The sequence below is a fragment of the Amia ocellicauda genome, chromosome 9 (assembly GCF_036373705.1).
Source record: "Amia ocellicauda isolate fAmiCal2 chromosome 9, fAmiCal2.hap1, whole genome shotgun sequence".
Lineage (NCBI taxonomy): Eukaryota > Metazoa > Chordata > Actinopteri > Amiiformes > Amiidae > Amia > Amia ocellicauda.
Window position 1 is genome coordinate 13,988,419 of NC_089858.1, and position 25,400 is coordinate 14,013,818.

Genomic DNA, 25,400 nt, shown 5'->3' on the forward strand with positions numbered 1-25,400 from the left:
AGGAAGATGAGCAAGAACAATCGGTAAAACAGAGTGATGCTGACCCCTGCTGGACCACATTAGTATCTTACTATTTTCTATAAATATTGAAGGAAACATGCTGTTTCATTCTTTAAGCATGCATTGATATACATCAATACACCCTCCTACGGTACACTTTCCCCAGGATTATTTTTTTGTGTGTGCAAAAACACACACAGACTTTATTATTATATTTCTACACAGATGCCCTTATCCTATATCAAATTATTTTAGCATACATTACCCATTACCCATTTATACAGCTGTGTTTTTACTGGAGCAATCTAGGTAAAGTACCGTTTTAACTGCAGTGTCCCACACCTGAGATTGGACCCACAACCTTCCACTCAGGAGTCCACAGCCCTAACTATGATTACACACTGCTGCCAAATTCACAATACTCACACCTATCCACATACACATCACATCTTAACTCTTACATTCACACAGATACAGACACAGTGACGGTGTGCGTGGCTGGAGAGAGATACACAAATTACAACTTAGTTATCTATCAGACACAGGAATAGGTAGAGCTGGAGCACCAGCACCAGTACAGACACATCTCTCTGCTCCACCACTTCCAGCAGCAGAGACCGGGAGCAAGTCCAGTCTGACCGTGGACTCCTGGACAGACAGAGACAGAGAGACACAGAGAGAGTACACTATGCCTCATGCATCGTACATAAGCAGTGTGTTTGGCTGTGCTGCGGAGACAGGGAAGTATTTTTATTTCTGCATTGGCGGCGACAGTGCCTGAGTGGTAATGAGTTACAATTGCGCAGCGTTGGCTGAACTGTCCGTTTATTAAATATGTAGAGCTAACACATTGATTTCGTGTTGTTCGTATTGCCATTACTATTGTAATTGTTGCTATCATTATAATTAATAATAATAGTCATCAGTTAAAATAACGGCAATGTGATCGCCTAGTCTCCGCCCACGACACTCTATGCGATATTTGGGTTTTGCATGTATTTTTTATGAAGGTGTATTTTCTAGGCTGGGGTCTATTCTGCGTGCAACTTAAGCGTCGCACAGCCCACACAGTCTTGTTTTTCTTCCTGTGTTTTTTGTCGTTGCCTTTTTATTTTCATCTATCTCTTCTATTATTATCTGCAATAGTATTATCTTTACAGAGACGGACACCGGCCTGACGTATTCCCGGCCGGTGGTCTGAGCGAACGGCGGGTCTATACCGGCGGCGGAGAATTGAGCGAATCTGCGGATCGCGATTCGACCGTTTATTTAAAATTATTACAGCGATGTCAGGCGGGCTACCTTGAATATTAGCCAAATCCTGCAGCGATGATGGAGGAAATGGCTTTTTGCATCTGAATTTGTGGTGCCAACAGTGACGGGAACCCAAGCAAAACACACGGGCACAAACATGGGGTTTCTCCATCAGCTGCATCTCCTGCTGTGGAAGAATGTGTCTCTGAAGCGGAGAGGACCGGTGAGTGGCCTTAACTTCGGGCAAACATTTGTATTTGTTGACTGTTTCAGCCTGTCTATATCTATGTGTTTGTTTTTTGGGGGGGACCTGTTACGGTGTTAAGTGAGGCCTAGATTCTCGAAGCGGAGGCGCCGGGTGGCAGAGCGGTGGGCGCCCTAGCCGGGGTGTGTCGAGCTCGGCTGCCCTCCCAGCCTTCTCCCGCTGCTGCGCCCCTTCTGTCTGTCTTTGTGTCTGAACTCCACAGCACGGGCTTTTTAAATGCATTAGTGTATTTCTGTCCTTGGTGGCCTGCGGTTTAGATGTTGGTACGCACCAGTCGGACACCCTGTGAATGTGAAACGGTGTTTACGTGGTGAGCATTTATATGTGTCAGGTAGTGCGTGCCCTGTTTATGTCATTACAATAAAACGAATTATACCTATCGATAGAAAACAATATTTTTGTTAATAATAACAGTATTGTCATTATCACGTGTGTCAGTGTTAGTATTCGCGGAGACGTTTTACTTTCACAATCCGTGTCCGAGAAACAGGCAGTGCTCGGTGTCTGGGGGGCTGCTGCAGGTGCACAGGACAGCGATTAATTAAAGCACAAACAGTAGAGAAGGTGACGTTGCAATAGCCTACGTCACGTTTCAGTAGCTGACGTCGTGCGCGCAGCGTCACTTCAGCTTAGAAAAACGACAACAGAGAAAGAAACCTTGCATGTGATAATGTCCGTTAATATATTTATGTATGTTTGTGTGTGAATATATATACACACCAGTGGTTGCCAGACTGGTCCTGATGACCCTCCTGCCCTGCTGGTTTTTGTTCCAAACGTGCTCTTAATTACATAATTGAAACTTATATTGCATTCTTAGTTCAATTAAGGATTCAATTAAGTAATTAAGAGCTCAGTTGCAATGAAAACCAGCAGGGCGGGAGGGTCATCAGGATTGGTTTGAGAACCACTGCTATATACACTCACCTAAAGGATTATTAGGAACACCTGTTCAATTTCTCATTAATGCAATTATCTAACCAACCAATCACATGGCAGTTGCTTCAATGCATTTAGGGGTGTTTACAAAGGTGTGAAAAGGGAAAAACATCCAGTATGCGGCAGTCCTGTGGGCGAAAATGCCTTGTTGATGCTAGAGGTCAGAGGAGAATGGGCCGACTGATTCAAGCTGATAGAAGAGCAACTTTGACTGAAATAACCACTCGTTACAACCGAGGTATGCAGCAAAGCATTTGTGAAGCCACAACACGTACAACCTTGAGGCGGATGGGCTACAACAGCAGAAGACCCCACCGGGTACCACTCATCTCCACTACAAATAGGAAAAAGAGGCTACAATTTGCACAAGCTCACCAAAATTGGACAGTTGAAGACTGGAAAAATGTTGCCTGGTCTGATGAGTCTCGATTTCTGTTGAGACATTCAAATGGTAGAGTCAGAATTTGGTGTAAACAGAATGAGAACATGGATCCATCATGCCTTGTTACCACTGTGCAGGCTGGTGGTGGTGGTGTAATGGTGTGGGGGATGTTTTCTTGGCACACTTTAGGCCCCTTAGTGCCAATTGGGCATCGTTTAAATGCCACGGCCTACCTGAGCATTGTTTCTGACCATGTCCATCCCTTTATGACCACCATGTACCCATCCTCTGATGGCTACTTCCAGCAGGATAATGCACCATGTCACAAAGGTCGAATCATTTCAAATTGGTTTCTTGAACATGACAATGAGTTCACTGTACTAAACTGGCCCCCACAGTCACCAGATCTCAACCCAATAGAGCATCTTTGGGATGTGGTGGAACGGGAGCTTCGTGCCCTGGATGTGCATCCCACAAATCTCCATCAACTGCAAGATGCTATCCTATCAATATGGGCCAACATTTCTAAAGAATGCTTTCAGCACCTTGTTGAATCAATGCCACGTAGAATTAAGGCAGTTCTGAAGGCGAAAGGGGGTCAAACACAGTATTAGTATGGTGTTCCTAATAATCCTTTAGGTGAGTGTACACCGATCAGCCATAACATTATGACCACTGACAGGTAACACTGATAATCTTAAGCATCTGAGCGACTTTGACAAGGGCCAAATTGTGATGACTAGACGACCGGGTCGGAGCATCTCCAAAACTGCAGCTCTTGTGGGGTGTTCCTGTTCTGCAGTGGTCAGTACCTATCAAAAGTGGTCCAAGGAAGGAAAAGCGGTGAACTGGCGACAGGGTCGTGGGCGGCCAAGGCTCATTGATGCACGTGGGGAGCGAAGGCTGGCCTGTGTGGTCCAATACAACAGTTAATGCTGGTTCTGATAGAAAGGTGTTAGAACACACAGTGCATCGCAGTTTGTTGTGTATGGGGCTGCGTAGCCGCAGACCAGTCAGGGTGCACATGTTGACCCCCTGTCCACTGCCGAAAGTGCCTACAATGGGTACGTGAGCATCAGAACTGGACCATGCAGCAATGGAAGAAGGTGGTCTGGTCTGACTTGGCCTCCAAATTCCCCAGATCTCAATCCAATCGAGCATCTGTGGGATGTGCTGGACAAACAAGTCCGATCCATGGAGGCCCCACCTCGCAGCTTACAGGACTTAAAGGATCTGCTGCTAACGTCTTGGTGCCAGATACCACAGCACACCTTCAGAGGTCTAGTGGAGTCCATGCCTCGACGGGTCAGGGCTGTTTTGGTGGCAAAAGTGGAACCTACACAATATTAGGCAGGTGGTCATAATGTTATGGCTGATCGTTGTGTGTGTGTATATATATATACAGGGGGGATAGAATACTCCACTTTACAGTGACCTGATGTGTATGTTTTACTAAAGTGTGCTGGTTTTGTATAGGCTGGTCACCTCCATTAACCCCCTCCTCTTCTGCAGGGCCTGTAGGCAGAAATCCAACACCCCTCGTCCCTGTGAATTACAAGACTGAGGAGGTGGTTGTGTGGAGTTACCGTGACACACTGATCATTCAACAAGGACCCCTTAAACTATATGAATTGTAAAACTACAAAACTGTGCAAACTTACTCCAGAGCAAACATAATTACCACTTTTGTAAAATCAGGTCCATAATGTTTTTTTTTTTATAGTAATTGCAATCAATAATAATAATTCATTATGTAACAATAACAGCAGTGCCACTACCAGCATTGGGCAACTCTGTGTGTGTGTGGTACACCCAGCTGGGTCTTCCTTCCCTGTGATACACCAGACAAGGGGCAGGACCTGTCTTGTTAATTAAATTGAAGAACATCGGGGCCTCCCTTATATGGGACATTCGGTGGACACAACTGTTTTCATGCTGATTCCCATGTCAACTGTGAAAGAGAATTGCAGCTGCAGCTGAACTGATCACACAGCAGAAATCACCCACACAAGTAGCCGTTTTTAAATCATATCTCCTTGAACATGTAAGTACGAGACAAATGAGCAAAAGGCAGCACGTGTTGTATGGGATAGTTACAATGTGTGGTAAGGACATGTCTGCATATAAATTACAATTTGCTTCTAACACAGTTGAAACTTTGCACCAATGACCGGAGCTCAGAAGAAACCTTTTTTACAAGTGGCAACATTGACCAAAATAACAAGAGAGAGAGACAACAATTTAAAATACATTCATATTATTGCAGGTAGTTTTGACTGTTACACTGTGCATTATCAGATATAACTGCAGTTACAAACTCAGTTTTCCCAACACTTCCAGTATCCAGAACTGTTCCTTCCATTTCAATATTATTGCAGAATCACAGTCGTATACCTGTACAGTAGTATAAAAGTGCAATTAGCAATTTGTGTTGCAGACCGCTCGCCCATGATTTGAATAGGCCACGCTGTCTGTGCCCTCCCTGGTGTCCTGGTCTTGGAGTTTACTGTGCGCATTGCTTGAAAAGTAAGAAAAGCAAGAAAATCAGCAAGTGCAGCATATCCCACTTTAGTTTAGACAGGGGGCACAGGTTGTTTTGTATGGTACAGTACATAATTACTGTATGAAAATGAAACAAATATGTGGTGTTTTGCAATGTTTGGCCATAGGTTCAGTGTGTTTGCGGAGTACCTCTCAAGTATTCATATATAGTGTAGCCTACATAGAAACCCACACAGGACACTATCAGCAGGCCCTTCCACAGTGTCAATATATAAATTATTATTACACATGTACATTGTCCTCCTGCATACAGGGCAGCTCGAGATTTATGAAGCTCTGCGGCAGCAATCAGAGTAAACAGCAGGAAGCTCAGAGCAGGGGGGTCATGGGCTGGGACTCACACTCGCATTGCATTGCCATTTAAATCCTTTACTTTCAAGCAGATTTGAGAGAAAATAAAAAATAAAATAAAAATGACCCCAGCCCCTGACCCCTTACCCGGAGGGAGCCCAAAAGCACTTTGTCTATTTTGGAAAAGAGAGCAAAGTTCACCTTAAATTATGAGGCCTCCCTGTGTGTGTGTGGTACTTTACTGTATGTGTATTGAAGTGTGCTTTTCTATACTGCAGTGTACTGTAGTGTGCTCTGCAGTAGTGTGCAGCGCAGTGCTGGCCAGGCCTGCTGTGTAATGGTGCCCAGTGCTGCACACTGCCAGGTGGAGTGACCTAGTTCTGGCAGACAGCGCGATTGGCTGGTCTGTGGCAGGCTGTGCCAGTGTGTGCAGGGCCTGAGACAAGCAGCCTGTATCTATGGAGACTGGCAGAGAGAGAGAGAGAGAGAGAGAGAGAGTGCAGCCTAGGGGAGGGCAGTCAGACTGGTAAAAGCCATTGCAAGGACTTTAAAAAATGACAACCACAAAAACAACATGTTGTTTAATTCATTCTTTAATTAAACTAACTTTTATCCAGGGTGCCTTGCAGGGGGTAAAGAGAGTCCAGTGTGGCTGCTCCTGTGTATGAATCCGTGCTGTCTGCTGGAACAAGAGTCTGCATTCACAGACCCCCCAGGAACTCTCCCCACTCCAGCCCCTGTACCCACTCTATGCACCCTACCCCACTCCACCCCTGTACCGACTATGCCCACTCCAGCACCTGTTCTATAGCAGTGTGGCTCAGACAGGTCTGTTAAATAATTGAGCTCTCTGAGGAACAGCTGCACAGGAGGAAGATGGGATGAAATATACATGAGAGCATGACGTGAGAAAAGCTGTGTTAATGAGATGCTAAAGAAGAGCGAGAGAGGGAGGGAAGGATTCTATGAATGATGGAACAAGGAACAATGTGAAATGTAGAGACTGACTGAGGGAGAGTGAGAGGGAGGGAGCAAGGCAGATTTTGTGACAGCTGTAAGTCACTCTGGGTGAAGGGGGCTTCTGATAGAGACTTTATTCATCAATAAATAACATCAGAGATCACAATGAACTTCATATTCCTGCGCATGCAAATATATGCAAAATATTGGTGTCAGGCTCGCAGTGTCCAGTGCCAGGATTTGAATGTGGCGAGGATGTGTTTGTGTATAAGTCAGTGGATCAGTGTCTCTGTGTCTGTGTGAGTGTGTGTTTGTCAATGTTGTCTCTCCCTCCCTTCCCTTTTCTTTCTCTTGATCATTCTCCCTCCCTGTCCTCTACTCTCTCGCCTGCTGTGAACACCTCCTTTTTTTGTTGAAATTCTCACCCTTCCTCTTTCTCTCTGCCTCTCTCTCCCTCTCTCTCTCTCAAATTCAAATTCAAGGGTGCTTTACTGGCATGACAAACATGTCTGCAGTGTTACCAAAGCAATTAACATATATATATATATATCACTACACCTCCCTGCCACACAGAGCAATGGGCTGAACAACACTGTATAAGATCTTGTCTAGATTCTAATGTTTGTTTTATATAGTTTTCTTTTGATGGCATAGAAAGCTCTGCAGGCTTTCTCTTTTAGTGCTTTCACTGACAGGACAAAGCTCCCAGACGCACTGATCTTCAGTCTGAGGTAATCGTAGCTCAGGGTGTGTTCCAGGGTGGTGTTTCTAGAGTGAAGCGGTATCTGCTCTCCTGACATCTGGGCTTTTTTGGAAGATCGTTATTTGTATTTTTTTCAGTTCACTGCCAGGGCCCAGGTCTGGCAGTACTGCTCCAGCAGTGCCAGCTGCTGCTGAAGCCCCTGTTCTGTAGGAGGAAGCAGCACCAGGTCATCTGAACTTGTTCTCTTCATTGTATAGGGTGAGGCCAGCGGCTGCAGAACACTCCAACACTGTGGCCAATCCATCGATATAGATGTTGAACTGTGTTGGGCTCAGACTGCAGCCCTATCTCACCCCATGCAACTGAGTGAAGAACTCTTGATTTTATTACATCATAAACTTTACCCCCTACACCACTTTGAAGAAATCTATATATAATATAGTTCTTCATGCCAAATGGAATCAAAAGCTTTTTTTAAGACAGTGAAGCAGGCAAATATTTTCCCTTTTTTTAGTGGACATGGTTGTCTACTAGGGTGTGTAGGGTGTAAATATAGTCAGAGGTGCAGTGTTTTGGTAGGACGCCAATCTGACTCTTACTCAGGACACTGCTCAGTAAGGAAGGCCAGTATCAATGTGTTGAGGATACTGCAGGACACCTTGCCCAGGTTACTGCTCTCACAAATGCCCCAGTAGTTGTAGGGGTCGAAATTGTCTCCACTCTTGTATATTGGGGATATCAGCCTCTGGTTCCAGTTGTCAGGGAAGCAGCCAGAACGCAGCACCAGGTTGAATAATTTAAGCACAGCCTCCTGCAGCTCTGGGCTGCTGTGTTTGAGCATTTCTGGGCTGATGCTATCAGGTTCACAAGCCTACTTGGGTTTGAGTGCCTGGAGTTTGCCAGTTAGCTCTTGCAGAGAAATTGGAAAGTCAGTTGTGTTTTGGTAGTCTTTAATTGATTGTTCTAAGAGTTTTTTTATTAATTTGTTTTTGACCTTGAGTTTGTTAGATGCTTGTATAGAGGTCTGCAAAAAATGTTCTCCTAATTGTTCCATTTTGAATTGGTGGCTCTTGGTTTTAGTTTTGCCATTACAGCAGCCTGATTAAAAATGTTGTTGATGTGTGCAACTGCCAGATTTAATCCTGTCACATTTGGTTTGTACTGTGTGTTTAGTTAAGTAAGTTAATTAATTAAGTTATTGTGGTTGAACTAGTTGCTTTACTAAATTCCTCTGTGCTGTTTGGAGCCCATCCTTCCCTCTCTTTCACCAAGGAGCACTTAAATGTGTTTATTTTCTCTTGTTGTTTATTAATAACGCTGTGTCTGTAGGGACAGCCTGCCAGGGTGTAACTGTACTGCTGCTGTATCTGTATAAACTTTAAGATTGAGATGAAGGAAGACAGGCAGGAAACAGCTGGACGGTCTCACCGGACTCAGTATGCTCTTAACCCCCCCAGTGCACTGTGTATGCTGCACTCTCCTCGCTCCTCACAGATAACCCTGTTTGTTTAATGCTACCACCTTGAAATAATAATTTCCTTATTACAGCAATGTGGGTTCAGAACAAATTTTCTCAGGAGGGAGGGAGAGAGGGAGAGAAACTCTTGTTGCACAACACAGTGATGCTGGTGTTTAAACAGTGACGGCATCCTTCCTGTTGGCACAGCAAAAAAACAGCTGCACAGTGTGTCATTTCAGGACAGATATGTCTTATCACAATGCCTTGAGAGAGAAAGTACACTATGTATACAACATCTAAAACATTACATATATAACATTAAGACCTGCATATCATTTTTGTATATACAAATGTGAATATCTGTGACATTTCTAATGTATATCCACTGAATTTATTGTTCCACAATTCAATCAATAAATTAATCGATTTGTATTTTGTATAGTGCGTGCTCTGATACTGAGCACTGGCCCTTGTCTTTCAGTGCTTTGGCAACACTGATGTAAGTCATGCCAGTGAAGCGCTGTGAGGGTCTGGGGGCAGTGTGGCTCTCCTTCTGTTTCACCTTCTCCTTCTTCTAGCTTTTCCTCCTCATTCTCCTTCTGTTCTTCCTCATCTTTCTTCTCCATTTCCTTTACCTCCTCCCTCCCTCACCCTCAAACCCCTTAAGAGTAAATCTCTTAATGCAGTGAGTGCACAGAGCTTTGTAGTTCAGAGAGAGTGTTTGTGCGTGTGTGTGTGCGTGTGTGAGCGTGTGCGCATGTTCGTACAGGTGTGTGTGTGAGTGAATATTGCTCATGTATTTCCACCACTGAGCCTCCCCTCCCCCCAGTGCAATAGGCCCAGGCTGGCAGTGGGAACAATGGGCTGCCGGTGTGACCGAGCCGGGCCCTGATGGCTCTGGGGTGTTGTGTTCCCGTAGGCGCAGGAACGTGGACCCAACCCCCGCTCACGCCTCTCCAGAGCACAGTGCCTCTTTTGTCCTGCTCCCCAGGGGCCACACAATTGCGCCCTGTGTTGGGAGAAGTTCGTAGTTTGGCCTGTCTGTCTGTCTGTTGAGAAGGCACTGTGTTCTCCCACTCGTCTGTCTGCCTGTCTGTCTGTCCACGGTGGGTATGGACAGTGTTTCTGTCTGTTCGCAGTGGATATTGAAAGTGTGTCTATCTGTCTCTGTCCACAGTGGGTGCTGGCCTTCGAGATCTTTATCCCCCTGGTCCTGTTCTTCATCCTTTTGGGACTAAGGCAGAAGAAACCCACTATCCCTGTGAAGGAAGGTGAGAGAGAGGGAGTGAAAGAGGGAGGGAGGAGGGAGAAAGGGGGGGCTGAATAAGGTGGAAGAAATATTGAAGGAAGGAAGTCAGGAGTGGGTGTGGGAGGGAGAAGGAGACAGCAGCTTTTCCCTTCCCAAGTATTGTATAGTATAAAATTGTAAAGTATAGTATAATATTGTATAGTGTAGTTTAATTTTGTATATTATTGTATAGTATAATTGTATTGTATGGTATGGTATTGTACTGTGCCGGCCTCAATGCAGCAGCCCTGAAACTGGAGGGACAGTTTTCAAACGGAAGATGGGGGTGAAACATCACGAATACTGTAGCCTGGCGCAACAGACCTGGAGGAGAGGGTAATTGCAACAGCTGATTAAGCTGTCAGTTAGTTCATTTGGTTAATTGGAGTAGTCCCGGCCATCCTGTACCAGCCTTCAGTCACCCCTGTTTACTGGAGCAGAGCCCACAGGGCCAGGAGTGTCCAGTGTCTGGCTTATCAGATTTATTGTGTGTTTCTTTTTTTTTTTTTTTTAAGTGTTATTTTATTTTATATTTATTCAATGTTAGTTGCCTGTTGGCTTATTCATGTTTGTTTGTTCTTTTTTTGTCATTTGTTCTTGTTCTCCTTTTTTATTCCCTTTCTTTTGACGATCATAAAAATAAACAAAACCACTTCACTTTTTTCTCCTATGTTTTTCTTTTTCATTTTTTCCTGCTCTCTCTCTGTTTGATGCTTGTCTACTGCATGCCTTCCAGTCTGTAAGTCTCTTGGATTTTACTACATTAGTATTGTTATTATGAGTATAACATTTTATTATTAATTCATTTGATTGTCTTCCCAATTGATTTCCTTTCACTGTGCTAATTTTCTGACATGTCTGTCTGTCCCTGAGTGTCTCTGTGTGTGTTTGTCTGTCCCTCTGTGTGTGAGTAATTTTGTGAGTATACAACATAAGTGTGGATGTGTGTTACTGGTGTGAGTGTGTGTCTGCCCCCCCGTGCTGCTCCTTTCACAGACTGACTCTTCTTGCTGATCAATCACCGAATGACTACTGATCACTAAGTATTGATAACCATTTAACCGGATTCTCGCTCTAATTATCTAATGCCTCTTGCTTCTGATTACCTTCAGGTTCTGGGGTCAAACAGATGTCCACTTTCCAATATACAATTATATACACAGAAACCCATACTACTCTTTCATAATTGTTCATAATAATAATAGTATTGGTATCATTATAATATAAAATATTTGTTTATTTTCAAATTGGAATCACATATGAAGTGTATCTATGCTCCTCACAATTTTGGAATTGGCAGTTTCTGTATCTCCACTATACTGAGAGCACAAGAGTGGCAGAGCAGTACAATCATGTCACAAAATGTCCTTGGTTGTTCACATTCCACATACATTATGTATATCCCTAGTACAGCTGTTATTGTTGCTGCTGAAAGGTGCTATATATTCCAAAGCCACTGCACCCTGAGCCTCAGGCATCGGGTTTCCACTCTAGTTTCCCCCCAGAAAATGTGGAGGAAAAACATCTGTGACCCCACTTGCCCCTCTGACTCAGTGTTAATGATCTCTGACCTGTGATGGGTCTCTCCTCTCTCCCCCTTTTACATTCTTTCCCTCCCTCTGCCTCTCTTCTCTCTCTCTTTTGCTCCCTGTCCCTTGATCTTTACCTCTCCCTCTCCCTCTCCTTCTCCTTCTCTTCTTTCTCTCCCCCACTCTCTCCCTGTCTCTCTCCAGCATTTTACTCCGCAGCCCCGTTGACGTCAGCTGGGATAATTCCCATCATGCAGTCTCTGTGTCCGGATGGCCAGAGGGATGAGTTTGGGTTTCTGCAGTACAAGAACTCCACGTGAGTCTGGCCTCATCCTTTCTGCCCCTCTGGCCTGCCCTGGCCCTCCCTATTTGGCCCATTCTATCACCCTCTCCCCCTCTCGCTCTCTCTCCATCACCCGCGCTCTCTACCTCTCTCTCTCTCTCTCTCTCTCACAGGGTGACCCAGTTGCTGGAGCGGATCAGTGAGGTGGTGGAGCAGAACCACCTGTTCGACCCTGACCGGCCTGGGCTGGAGGAGGAGCTGGAGTCACTGCGCCACCGCCTGGAGACCCTGAGCGCAGTGCCCAGCGGCCTGGAGACAGGCTTCAACACCAGCCGAGGTACACAGGGCAGAATGCAGAATGGGTTTAAATGTATTTATTTATTTATGTATTGATTGATTTGCTTGCTTGGTTACATTTATATTTATTTACTTATCTGCATATGTGTGTGCGTCAGCGTTACAGCAAAGTGCCAACTCTGCAGAAAGGCTGTTGGAAACTGTGCAGTCAGGGCACAGAGCACCTGCCAGGTACACGCACCTGCCAGAGAGAGAGAGAGAATCGGTCCCCTCAGCAGAAACACCCCATGGCAGCCATCTCTGGGGAAGGATTGTTTATGTCCTAACAGATGGTCTGACCCAGGATGACTTACCGTTTTCACTAGTGTTACAAAGTGCAGTACATACAATATACAATAAGGAGGGAGAGAGAGAGTCAAACAGGGATACACACAAATATCTCTTTCTCCCTCTCTCTCTCAGGGTTCACAGTGGGCAGTGTGCTGAGGGACCAGGCCGGGTTCCAGCAATTCCTGCAGCGGAATCTCTCCCTGTCCAACGACACGGCCGGCCTGCTGCTCTCTTCCCCCATCAACCTCAGAGAGGTTAGAGACTCTCTCTCCCTCCCTACCTCTCATCCTCTCTCTCATATATATAAATATTAAACAAATATGAGATAATAAAAGTCTTTACCTGCAAGGCTATCAGTCCTCTCTCTCTCTCTCTCTCTCTCTGTCTCTCTCTCTCCCTGCAGGTGTATAACCTGATCTTCGGCTCGTACCCTGGCAGTGGGGGGGTGGACAGGGGGACCTGGGAGGGCTACAGCCCCGGAGAGAAAGTTCAGCAATTTCAGGTACCAACACACCTGCCCCACTGCCCGCTCCGACAATTATCCTGCTGTCCTCGGAGAGTGAACCTGCTGCCCCCAGATATTCCCTGTTACTGCCCCACTTGTGAACTAACAAGTTATTTTGCCCAAGCTAAGCTTTAATTAGGGAGACAAGTACACTTGGGTTGTTTAGAGAGCATTATTTTGACAAATTTAACTATATTATTTATTCAAATTACATTTTTTTGATCACATTAGAGTTGCGTTCTGATCCGGGCTGGGTTAGGGCAAGAGTCCCAGTGAAGTCAGGCTCTCCTTGGGGCTGGGGCTGCGTTTGCACTGGGTTCACTTGATCGGGGGTTAGCTCTGTATGGGGCCTAGATGGACATTGAGGTGAGGGCTGTGGTTGTGGTTCAGGCTGGTGTTTGAGTTTAAAATGAGACAAGTCTCTCCTCTCTGTACTGCACCATCACAGCTCAGCACAGGGTTTCGGATTCTTGTTTAGGTGATGTAAGTGATGTCAGTGTTGGAGGTGGGTGGGCAGATAACCTGTTGATTTGATGCTGACCTACACGCCTACCATGCTTAAAACCTTTCACTTCCAACCATTATGCACACAAACATCAGTAGCAATTACCCAGTATTCACACTCCAGAGACAAATCGCTTATTATATATGTCAGACTGGACTCGGTTAACCCCCCCCCCCCCAACTCTCTCCCTCAGGAGCAGCTGCTAGGGGGCTGGCGCAGTCTGGAGGGGGGGCTGCTGCACAGGGCTCTGAAGGACCCCGCCGGGGGGCCCCATCGGCAGGCCCTGCTGAGGCTGCTCTCCCAGGCATTGGGGGTGGCGGTGCTGGGGGGGGGTGCCGCGACCTACGACCTGCAAGGCTTCCGCGAGATACAGGTCAGCCAGGGGTGCGGTGTGTGTGTGTAGCGGTTGTGTAATGATTGTGTGGTTGTGTTGCGGGAGTGTAAGTGTGTAGCAGCTTTGTGGTTGTGTTCTGGTTGTGTAACTCTGCAGTGCCCCATGTTGTTGTTTCCAGAACATTCTGCTGACCGGGGGCATGCTGGAGCTGCTAACCTGTGGGGAGGGTGGGGACAGTGAGCTGCGCAAGATCCTTTTGGTCCCTGACAGACAACAGACACTGCTGCAGGCCTATCGCAGCGCAGTGTGTGGCGGGGGAGCAGGGCAGAGGGCCCAGCGCTTCGGGGAGATGAGCCAGGAGCTAAAAGAGCAGATCAACACTCAGACTGTGATTGATAAGGTACTGACTGACTGACTGACTGACTGACCCTGGACGTGTATGTGTGTAGTTTGGGTTAGAGGTCTTCACGGGTCCACCCGAACCCGAGGACCCGGGACCCGTACGGGTTCGGGTCCATATTTAAAACGGTCAGCCAGGTCCGGGCCGGGTCCCATTCTTGTACCTCGGGTCCCAGGTCTGTTTAACATTGTGTGTAATACCCGAGTGACGTGATGACTTTACCAAGGCTCTTTTATTTAGAAGGCGGGACTTGTTCCGCCATATCGGTGTTTGACAGATGATGTAAACCGAAGTGCATTATTGGCGTCGGCACGATTTTTGAGATATCGTGGTTGGAGTTCGTTTGCTTTGTAAATCTAAATTCTATGGCAGACACGTCTCAGAGAGCACGGATGACAGCAGATTAGTAATGCTAACGTCAGTGGCCGTGGCACTGAACGAGAAGTTGTCGTATTATGCGAGATACAAAAAAACTGCAAAGCTGCAAAGTCGCGTTTGTCATCCGCCACCATGACAGCAAGTGGGCTTTTAAGCTGAAATAATGAGTGGATTACAGCAAGAGAGGAACAACATGGATGTTATTTTACCAACTTTCTTGGCAAGGAGGATGGATGCGTCACGGCCAGGTACAGGAGAGAAGGCTACTAATGTTACATTAGGTAAGACACAAAGTTTTATTGTCACAGCTTGTAAATGAATTTGTTTTATAGCAATTAGCTGTGGAATCTGTGCCGATCAAGTTCAATCGGGACTGTGTGTCCCGGGCCGGGTCCGGGTCCAGATTTCAAATAATAAACGGGTCCGAGTCGGTTCTGGGTAGTACATTTACGGCACTTCTCGGTTCTGCACGGGTCCGGGTCCAAACTTTCTGTTCTGGATAGCGCATTTCCAGGTCTCTTTGGGTTCAGACGTTTTTGGGACTGTTAAGACCTCTAGATTGGGTCCTTATTATAATGATTTCTCTCTCTCCTCTCTCAGTTGAAGCTGGAGCAGCTGAACAGCTCAGGTGGGGAGTCTCACCTGGGTGCCCTGCTGCAAGATCTGGCGGAGGTGGAGCGTATCCTGAGAGACGTGGACCTGCTTTCAGCCCTGGCCAAGCTGCTGCCCAAGGGAGCCTGCTCTGGCCGTCAGCCCTCCGCCCCCACCAATGGAACTAGTGCATGGGGGGCCAATGCCACCACCTCCATGCCATGGTCCAATGCCACAGAGAGCCCCGGAGAGGAGGCCAGTGGGGGCGGAGAGAAGGCAGGGGCAGGGGCCAGCGAGAACCCCCACTCCCAGTTCTCGGCCTTCGTGCAGCTGTGGGCCGGCCTGCAGCCTATACTGTGTGGGAACAACAGGTGAGGGGGTGAAGGAACCTGTGTGTGTGTCATTGTGTGTGCCACTGTGTCATTGTATATGTGTGTGTGTGTGTGTGTTATTGTGTCACTGTATTTGTGTGTGTATATGTGTGTCTGCACACGCTACAGTGTCACTGTGTGTGTGTGCTTGTCAGGATCATTGAGCCAGAGGCTCTGAAGCAGGGCAACATGAGCTCCCTGGGATTCACCAGCAAGGAGCAGCGCAACCTGGGGCTGCTGGTGCACCTCATGACTACCAATCCCAAGATCCTCTACTCCCCTGTGGGGTCACAGGTTGACAAGGTCATCCAGAAGGCAAGTACCTTGCGGAACACGTGCAGTTCCCTGCCACACCACTGCACAGCCACTACACAGTGACACATGCATATTTAAATGTATAATACAGAATCCCCCCACACCTCAGCCAATATCTGTGTGACCCCCACATTGCTCTACCCCACAGGCCAACGAGACATTTGCGTTTGTGGGCAACGTGACGCACTACGCCCGTGTGTGGCTCAACACCTCCGCTGCGTTACGCACCTTCCTGGAGGAGGGGCAGCTGCACAGCCGCATGGCCTGGCTGCAGCAGGTCAGTGGGGTATACTGGGGTATACTGGGTGGGTTAGTGACTGCTATTCTGAGGTGGGTTAGGGATGGTTGTGCTGGACTGGGCTGGGGAGGTGTGAGACGGAATCTGATCCCCCCCCCCGTGTCCCCCCGCAGTTCACCTCTGACCTCCGCAGGCACCCCGAGCTGCTGCAGGCGTCGGACAGCGAGTTTGTGCGCAGCCTGGTGGCCGGGAACTTCACACTGCCCGACGCGCAGACCCTGTTGGAGCAGCTGGATACCATCGACAATGCGGCCTGTGGCTGGACCAGCTTCATGTCCAAGGTACCCTGCATACATTTGCAGAGATTTAGCAACATTTTGCATTATAATTAAGTGAGCATTTTAGGGTTACATTTCTCTCTCTCCTGCTCCGTGTGTCTAGGTCAGTGTGGATATCTTCAAGGGTTTCCCTGATGAGGAAAGCATCGTCAACTACACCCTGAACCAGGCCTATCATGACAACGTCACCGTATTTGCTAGTGAGTCACACATACACCCACTCACGCTCACCCACACATACACACACACACACATTTTGGTGAGGGTTGGAGTTAATTATCTTTTGTTCGCTCTCCCTCTTTCCCTCTCCCCCCCGAGGTGTAATATTCCAGACCAATAAGGACGGCTCTCTGCCCCCCCATGTCCTCTACAAGATCCGTCAGAACTCCAGCTTCACAGAGAAGACCAACGAGATCCGCCGGGCCTACTGGCGACCCGGGCCCAACACTGGCGGTCACTTCTACTTCCTTTATGGCTTCGTCTGGATCCAGGGTACTGGCGCCGACCCTGTGACACACTGATTAGAACTGTTTTTAACATCCTGTTTTTAACACGGCTCATAATGCATGATGTGTAGTCCAGCGCAGTGTGTGCTGGTGTTTGAGTGTTAGTGTGATGTACAGCGTTGGTGTTTGTGTGTGCAGCAAGTTCCCCGTTTAGCATGTATGTACTGTGTAGTATGTGCTGAGGGCGTGTGTATAGTGTGTAACGTGTGTTGCGTGTGCTGACGATGTGTGTGTCTGCTCAGACATGATGGAGCGTGCCATCATCAACACCTTCGCGGGACACGACGTCCTGGAGCCGGGAAACTACGTCCAGATGTTCCCCTACCCCTGCTACACCCGCGATGAGTGAGTCTATGTTTCTGTCCTTCTCTCTGTGCCTGTCTTTCCTTCTGTCTGTGTGTTTGTCTGACCTTCTCTCTGTCACTTACCGCTGCTACACATGTAACAAGCCTGTCTGCCTCTTAGTCTTTCCTCTCCCACTGTCCCTGTCTGTCTGTCTGTCTGATCAAGTTATTGCCATGGTCTCTCTCCTTCTCTCCCAGTTTCCTGTTTGTGATCGAGCACATGATGCCTCTCTGTATGGTGATCTCGTGGGTCTACTCTGTGGCCATGATGATCCAGCACATTGTGGCTGAGAAGGAGCATCGTCTCAAAGAGGTCTGTCCGTCAGTCTCTCCGTCCCTCTCTGTATATACCTGTTCGTCTCTATGCCTCTCTGTGAGTCTGTGTCAGTCAGGTTGTTTCCATTTCTGTTTGACTGACTCCCTCTCTCTCTCTCTCTCTTTCTCTCTCTGTCTCTCAGGTGATGAAGATGATGGGGTTGAACAATGCTGTCCACTGGGTGGCCTGGTTCATCACAGGCTTTGTCCAGCTGTCCATCTCAGTTACCGCGCTGACTGCCATCCTGAAGTACGGCAAGGTGCTGCTGCATAGCGACCCCTTCATCATCTGGCTCTTCCTCACCATTTACGCCATCGCCACGATCATGTTCTGGTATGCAACACTGCCCCCTGCTGATACACCTCACAACCCAGTTCAATTCAAACTCAGAAAAGCTTTATTGGCATGGCTAAGTGACATCAGTGTTGTCACAGGATTGACAGACAGGCCCAGTGCTCAAGAACAGGGCGATAGGAACAATAAATACAGAAATGATATGTATTTACAGACATTTTACATAAAATAGTCAAGGAGGCAGAGTAATCAGTCTGCCCCTCTCAGTGTGTGGCAGGCATGTGTCATTCTGTGTCGCTCTTTACTGACCAGTCTCCCCGCTCTATGTCCCTCCCGCAGTTTCCTGGTTTCGGTGATGTACTCGAAGGCGAAGGTGGCGTCTGCGTGCGGTGGGATCATCTACTTCCTGAGTTACGTACCCTACATGTACGTGGCAATCAGGGAGGAGGTCGCCCACGACAAGATCACGGCCTTCGAGAAGTGCATTGCGGTACGAGCTCGCAGACAGACAGACAGACAGACTAACCACTGACACCCTCAATGATATACTGGCTGACAGACACACACTGGCTGACTGACTGACCCACCTGTGTCTGAATAACTGTCTCTCTCTGCCTCTCCAGTCGCTGATGTCCACCACAGCGTTTGGTCTGGGCTCCAAGTACTTCGCACTATACGAGGTTGCCGGGGTGGGCATCCAATGGCGCACTATCAACCAGTCACCAGTAGAGGGTGATGACTTCAACCTGCTGCTCTCCATGCTGATGCTGTCCATTGACGCATGTGTGTACGGAGTGCTCACGTGGTACATCGAGGCTGTGCACCCAGGTGAGAGAGGGGGAGGGGGAGAGGGAGAGGAGAGGTGGAGGAGAGTGGGAGAGGTGGGAGAGGGAGGAGGAGGAGAAAGGGAGGCAGAGGGAAGGTGGAGGGGGGAGGGAGAGATTATGTTGAGAGCAATTGAGTACTTTTCAATAGCAACATTGAATTGCATTGAGTCTCTCTCTCTGTCTCCTCTCTCCCTCTACACCCCTCGTTACTCCTTCTCTCTCCCTCTCTCTTTCTCAGGGATGTATGGGCTGCCCCGGCCCTGGTATTTCCCACTGCAGCGATCCTATTGGCTGGGCAGCGGGCGGACGGAGGCATGGGAGTGGCCCTGGGGGGGCGGGGCTAGGCTCAGTGTGATGGAGGAGGACCAGGCCTGTGCTATGGAGCACCGCCGAACAGGTGAGAGAGTGGGAGAGGAAGAGAGTGTGTAGTGTAGTGCAGTGTGTCAGTCAGTGTGTATGTGTGTGTGCAGTGTCAGAGTGTGTTTGTAGTGCAGTGTCAATGTGTAGTGCAGTGTGTCAGTGTGTGTGTATGTGTGTGTGCATTGTCAGAGTGTGTTTGTAGTGCAGTGTATACAGTGTTAGATGGTGACCCTCCTCCCCTCCACTCAGAGGAGACGCGTGGCATTGAGGAGGAGCCCAGCCACCTGCCCCTCGTGGTGTGCATCGACAAGCTCACCAAGGTGTACAAGACCGGCAGCAAGCTGGCGCTCAACAAGCTGAGCCTCAACCTGCATGAGGGCCAGGTCATCTCCTTCCTGGGCCACAACGGTGCCGGCAAGACTACTACCATGTGAGTGTCTGTGTGTCCATGTTTGTCCATGTCTGTGTCACTTTGCATCTCTCACATTCTGTGTCACTGTCTGAGTCTCTCTGTGTCCCTGTCTGAGTCTGTCTGTCTCTCAGTATCCATTATCCTGTCAGTGTGTGTTGAGATTTTGGCCTGACTGTGTGTCTTTAAATGACTCAACTCAATTGATCTCAACTGTTCCTGCTCTCCCTCCCTTCCCCTCCGTTCCCTGCAGGTCCATCCTGACAGGTCTGTTCCCACCCACCTCGGGCTCCGCCACAATCTACGGCCACGACATCCGCACCGAGATGGACCAGATCCGGCAAAACCTGGGCATGTGCCCGCAGCACAACGTGCTGTTCGACCGGCTCAGCGTGGAGGAGCACCTGTGGCTCTACTCACGGCTCAAGGGTATGGCCGAGGACGACATCCGCAAGGAGATGGACAAGTATGTAGACACGCCAACCCCCAGCCCCTAACACACAGGGGCACACAGGGAGAGGGAAAGACACAGAGATGCAGGGAGATCCTAACCCTAACCCTGGCCCTATCCCAGTGAGAGAGAGAGAGAGAGAGAGACAGAGACAGACACAGAGAGGAGGAGAGAGCAGAAGAGATGGATGGAGAGACAGAGAAAGGTTAATGCAGTGCTACCCAAACACAGTCCTTGAGAGCCCCTATCCAACAGGTTTTATAGGTAACCTTTAATCATCAATTACTTAACATCTGGAACAATTTAATTGTCATCAATTAAGTAGGTAATTTGTAAGTTAGAGGTTTGATATAAAGGAAATTAACTAACTTTTTCAGCCCTCAATGACCAGCGACCCCTTAATTGAACATGTTTTTTGTTTAATTGATCTATAACTTACATGTGTTCCCAGTTTTTTGAAATTTGCAACTTAGGGTGACTGACAAAACTTACTGGATAGGGGCTTTACAGGACTGTGTTTGGGCACCACTGGCTAAATGTCTCTGCTGCGTACTGTATCTGAACAGTTGAGGGCGCTGTGGTACTTGGTGTGAAGTGCAGACTGCAGACTCAGTGGTTGTGTTGTTATGTTCCCTGAATTAACACCACACCTCTCTCTCTTTCTCCCCCTCTCCCCCTCCTTTCTTCTCCCCTTTTGCTCTCTCTTCTCTCTCAGGATGATAGAGGACCTTGAGCTGTCAAACAAGCGCCACTCCCTGGTGCAGACGCTGTCGGGGGGGATGAAGAGGAAGCTGTCAGTGGCCATTGCCTTCGTGGGGGGATCGCGCGCCGTCATCCTGGACGAGCCCACGGCCGGGGTCGATCCCTACGCACGCAGAGCCATTTGGGACCTCATTCTCAAGTACAAACAGGGTGAGTATATTAATATACATACCTTACAATTGTACAGATGTTTGAGATAAACATACAGACCTTCACAGAGATGATGCCTTCCCCCTCCCCTCCCAGGACGCACCATCCTGCTGTCCACTCACCACATGGATGAGGCCGATCTCCTTGGTGACCGCATCGCCATCCTGTCTCACGGCAAGCTGAAGTGCTGCGGCTCCCCGCTGTTCCTCAAGAGCACCTACGGGGATGGCTACAAACTGACCCTGGTCAAGAAACAGAGCGACAGCCAGCGCACCGGTCTGTAACCCTCTTTGTGTCTGTCTGTGTCTGTCAATGTGTCTCTCTGGCTGTGTTTCTGTCACTGCGTAGCGTAGTTCAGGGGTAGTGATGGGTGCTGGTCCTGCCGCGGGTGGCTGAGCTGGGCTGCTCTGTAAGTGTGCTGTCTCTGGGTGTGGTGGTGCTCGGCGGGCTATTTGCACTCGGTGGTCGTGGTGATGCTTCTGTCAATGCGAAAGGCTGCCACACTCTGCCTGCACGTGATCATATTAGTGCCATGTGGTCAGCGCAGGGTGCCAGATTTGTGGAATGTTTTTATTTTTGGATTGGATTCTGTCTTCCCTGTCATAGAGTGCCTATAGTTACAGTTGTTACTGATAAAACGTAATATATTAGTCGTTATTAGTTTCTAGTATTACATATTAGTTAATTTAAAATGTAGCGTGTTATATTACCCGCTACATTAATTCTTTTTGGCCTGTGAAACAAGTAATTATTGTGTTTTATAAATGTGTGCCAAACAAATAAACTGTAACTTAAGCCGTGGGTTCCCTTAGTTCTCGGGTCAGTAGTGTAGAAAACTGCAAATGAATCTGCTCTAAACTGGTAAACAATTAAAACCGTAAATACACATGAAGTAGAGATCACTGCGCAACATCTACAGCACAGAATTCACTGCTATGGAGGCTGTTAAGGTACAAAATAAATCATCACTGTAAAATCACTAAATATTGCAATGTGCTATCTTCATTATAACCGTTCACAAAAGACTGACACGTGTCTTCTGCAAGTGATTGGCTGTGTAGCTTGCCTGGAGAAGTAGTGGGTTTCATAATAATGCCCACCTTACAGTTCAGCTTGAATTTACTGATACTTGCTTCCGATTTAAACACCACATCATTTAGATGAATTTAGCCCCTCTCATAATTTTTTTACAGAAAGTAACTGTAGTATTATTACTCGAATTAAAACTCTAATATTTCTACAGTGGCGTGTTATGTTACCAACGCATTACCCCCAATGCTGTTTATTTACCAATTGCAAAGCCTCATGTCATTAACTACAGCTGCTCTTTCTTAGGTGCTCTGGAAGTTTTCTTTTCAGTCACACTTTCCTTCCTTCCTTCCTTTTTTATTTTCTTATTTTCCCTCCTTCCTTTCTTACAACTCACTCTATGTCCTGCAGTGACCACTTCTATTGTTAGGAATCCATTCTTAATCTGGATCTTTATTTATTGTTATTCCTATGATCTAATTTGCTGCTTCTCCTGCTCTATGCTCTCTTTCTCTCTATGTGTCTGTTTCTCTCTCTCTCTCTCCCTCTCTCTCTCTTTGTCTCTTTGTCTCTCTGATTCTGTGTTGCTTAGTCTTCCCCCACCTTAAAACTCCATCTAAACTAATATACCCCCCTCCTCTCCCCAGGCCTGGGTGCCCCCCTGCCCCCCCAGCCATCCTCCTCCATGTCCTCCTGCTCAGAGACGCGTGTCACACAGTTCATACGGCAGTTTGTGGCATCCTGTCTGCTGGTGTCCAACTCTAACACAGAGTTATCCTACGTGCTGCCCTCGGACGCGGTCAAGAAGGGCTGCTTTGAGCGGCTGTTCCAGGTACAGAGGGAGGGAGGGAGTGTAAGTGATTTTGGGAGTGTGTGTATGTGGGAATATGTGTGACAGTGTGCTTCAATCATTGTTCATGGTGCAGAGAGAGAGAGGGTAGGGTGAGAGACGGTGTGTCACTCGCTGCACCAGTTCAAATTGACATCTTCTCTCCCTCTCCACCTCTCTCCTTATCCCACTCCCCCCACTCCCTTCCCCTCTCCTCTCTCCCCTCGCCTCTCCCTCTCCCTCCTGCTCTGCCCTATCTCCCTGTCTCTCTCCCTCCCCTCTCAGGCCCTGGAGCAGAGTCTGGACAACCTGGCTCTGAGCAGCTTCGGGCTGATGGACACCACCCTGGAGGAGGTTTTCCTCAAGGTGTCTGAGGAGGACCAGTCACTGGAGAACAGCGACGTTGGTGAGGGAGGTGGGGTACAGCTGATAGTGTATTATGACTTGTTTTATTATGTGCTCATATGTGTAATATGTTGTCTGTGTGAAAGACCTCTGTCGGTTTCCCTGCCCTTCCCTTCTCCTCACTCTCTCTCAGGGATGGTCTCTCTTTCAGACATGAAGGACTCGGCAGGCGACCTGGGGAAGTCAGAAGGCATTGCAGGGGGGGGGTCTCCAGCATGCGATGGGCCACCGGCTGGGGGCAGCGGCAGGGGGAGGCCGGAGGTGGAGCTCAGTAACCTGGTGATGTCATCGGGGCTGAGCCACAGCCAGGGCTCATTGCGGTCAGCCTCCTCACTGGGCTCGCTGCGCGGGGATGAGGGGGGGCTCTATGCCGACTTCTATGGAGACTACAGCCCCCTGTTCAACACCGCTGAGGACATGGACACGGCCAGCATGCAGGGTGAGGGGCTGGGAGGGGGTGCAGCACACTGGGATAGACTGGAGTGGGGCTGGGCTGAGGGACAGGGACAGACGTGCAAACACCAAGGATTTATTAGTGTGTATTGTCACCACTTTCTATCCGCTTCCCTTCCTCCTAATCTCCTCCCCCCCTCTCTCTTCCCCTCCCCGTGACCCCCACCCTCTGTCCAGCAGACCAGGACCCTGAGCAGGAGCCACGGGAGCAGCAGTCCCCCCTACTGGAGGGCCAGGGAAGCTACAAGCTGGAGGGCTGGTGGCTGCGGCTGCGCCAATTTCATGGGCTTCTGGTCAAGCGCTTCCACTGCGCCAAGAGGAACACCAAGGGGCTGTTCTCCCAGATCCTGCTACCTGCCTTCTTCGTCTGCGTGGCCATGACCGTCGCCCTGTCCGTGCCTGAGATTGGTGAGGGAGGGGGAGGGAGTAGAGGAGAAGGGGGGGAGTAGAAGGATGAGGGAGGTTAGGAAGGGGAGAGTACAGTATTTATGAGTCCAGTCCAGTCCACTCCAGTCCAGTGATCTCAATGTGTGTTCTAGGTGACCTGCCCCCCCTGATCCTGTCGCCCTCCCAGTACCACAACTACACCCAGCCCAGGGGTAACTTCATCCCTTACGCCAACGAAGACCGCGCAGAGTACAGGTCAGTCACCACAGCACGTTCTTCAAGCTACTGTACCCCTACAGACTAAACTGGCCCAGGGTGAAACGTCCTGGAGGCAGATTTCAGATAACTGCCCCAATTTGCGCAAACCCCTCTCAACTTTATTGCCAAAGCATTCTCTCTCTCTCAGGAGTAAGCTGTCCCCGGACGCCAGCCCCCAGCAGATCGCCAACACGCTGCGGCTGCCCTCGGGGGTGGGGGCCACCTGCGTGCTCAAGACCCCCTTCAACAGCACCCTGGACCAGCTGGCTCAGACACTCAACCCCAGCGCCAACAACTCCAAGACGCTGGCGGCACGCTACTTTGACTCCGTGTGTCTGGACTCCTTCACCCAGGGCGTGCCCCTGTCCAACTTCGTGCCACCCCCGCCCTCCCCTGCCCCTTCCGATGACCCCGACGCCGACCCCTTCGAGGACGGGGCCTGGAACTTTACCGCCCCGCCTCCCCCCACCACTGTCCACGGTGAGAGAGGGAGGGAGAGGGAGAGTTGGAGAGATGGGAGGCACTGTGTGTGGGGTTTACCGATTAGAGTGCTGCACATTCCACCTGACACTCTCCCCCTTTCTCCCTCATGCCCCCTCCCCCTCCTCTCTGTGTGTCTGTGCAGAGGCGGTGACGTCCCCCCCCTCTCTCCCACGCACCATCCACGAGCCCATTAGGTGTACCTGCTCCATGCAGGGCACTGGCTTCTCCTGCCCCAGTGGCGTGGGAGGGCGTCCCCCCCTCATGAAAGTGGTCACGGGAGACATCCTGGTCGACATCACAGGGCGCAACGTCTCAGAGTACCTGCTGTACACCTCGGACCGCCTACGCCTGCATAGGTAGGGGGAGGAGAGTGAGGTGTGGGAGAGGATTGAGAGTGAGGTGGGGGTGTGGCACCACAGATAAGACTACCTCACTTCCAGACAGACACAAGTGGAGTGCAGTATGGACAGGTGGAGGAATATAGAGACAGGTGTATCCCAATGCAGTGAGGTACAGTCAGCTCTAGATGGGGAATCACGTAGATACAGGTGCAGTCAGGTAGACAGAGGTACAGACACATTCAGTCAAACACGTGTGTCTACAGGTTCATTGGCCTCTGT

At 48.9% G+C, this 25,400-nt stretch overlaps 1 protein-coding gene across 1 annotated transcript in view; it reads left to right on the plus strand.

The window, feature by feature from the left end:
* Positions 1–596: 596 nt before the first annotated feature.
* The window catches only part of abca2 (ATP-binding cassette, sub-family A (ABC1), member 2), a 34,501-nt gene continuing 9,697 nt past the window's right edge, over positions 597–25,400 (plus strand). Inside the window, exons 1-31 of the mRNA XM_066713282.1 lie at positions 597–1,477; positions 9,993–10,086; positions 11,837–11,948; positions 12,089–12,252; positions 12,675–12,796; positions 12,946–13,044; positions 13,746–13,925; positions 14,065–14,286; positions 15,265–15,626; positions 15,782–15,941; positions 16,090–16,218; positions 16,353–16,520; positions 16,621–16,717; positions 16,836–17,009; positions 17,266–17,368; positions 17,566–17,680; positions 17,826–18,016; positions 18,317–18,467; positions 18,601–18,805; positions 19,043–19,201; positions 19,414–19,594; positions 19,827–20,039; positions 20,740–20,936; positions 21,033–21,212; positions 22,613–22,797; positions 23,080–23,200; positions 23,351–23,638; positions 23,833–24,060; positions 24,192–24,294; positions 24,446–24,777; positions 24,923–25,136. Of these exons, the coding sequence (XP_066569379.1) occupies positions 1,412–1,477; positions 9,993–10,086; positions 11,837–11,948; positions 12,089–12,252; positions 12,675–12,796; positions 12,946–13,044; positions 13,746–13,925; positions 14,065–14,286; positions 15,265–15,626; positions 15,782–15,941; positions 16,090–16,218; positions 16,353–16,520; positions 16,621–16,717; positions 16,836–17,009; positions 17,266–17,368; positions 17,566–17,680; positions 17,826–18,016; positions 18,317–18,467; positions 18,601–18,805; positions 19,043–19,201; positions 19,414–19,594; positions 19,827–20,039; positions 20,740–20,936; positions 21,033–21,212; positions 22,613–22,797; positions 23,080–23,200; positions 23,351–23,638; positions 23,833–24,060; positions 24,192–24,294; positions 24,446–24,777; positions 24,923–25,136 (5,315 nt within the window). The 5' untranslated portion in view covers positions 597–1,411. The remainder of the gene's footprint in view (positions 1,478–9,992; positions 10,087–11,836; positions 11,949–12,088; positions 12,253–12,674; positions 12,797–12,945; positions 13,045–13,745; positions 13,926–14,064; positions 14,287–15,264; positions 15,627–15,781; positions 15,942–16,089; positions 16,219–16,352; positions 16,521–16,620; positions 16,718–16,835; positions 17,010–17,265; positions 17,369–17,565; positions 17,681–17,825; positions 18,017–18,316; positions 18,468–18,600; positions 18,806–19,042; positions 19,202–19,413; positions 19,595–19,826; positions 20,040–20,739; positions 20,937–21,032; positions 21,213–22,612; positions 22,798–23,079; positions 23,201–23,350; positions 23,639–23,832; positions 24,061–24,191; positions 24,295–24,445; positions 24,778–24,922; positions 25,137–25,400) is intronic.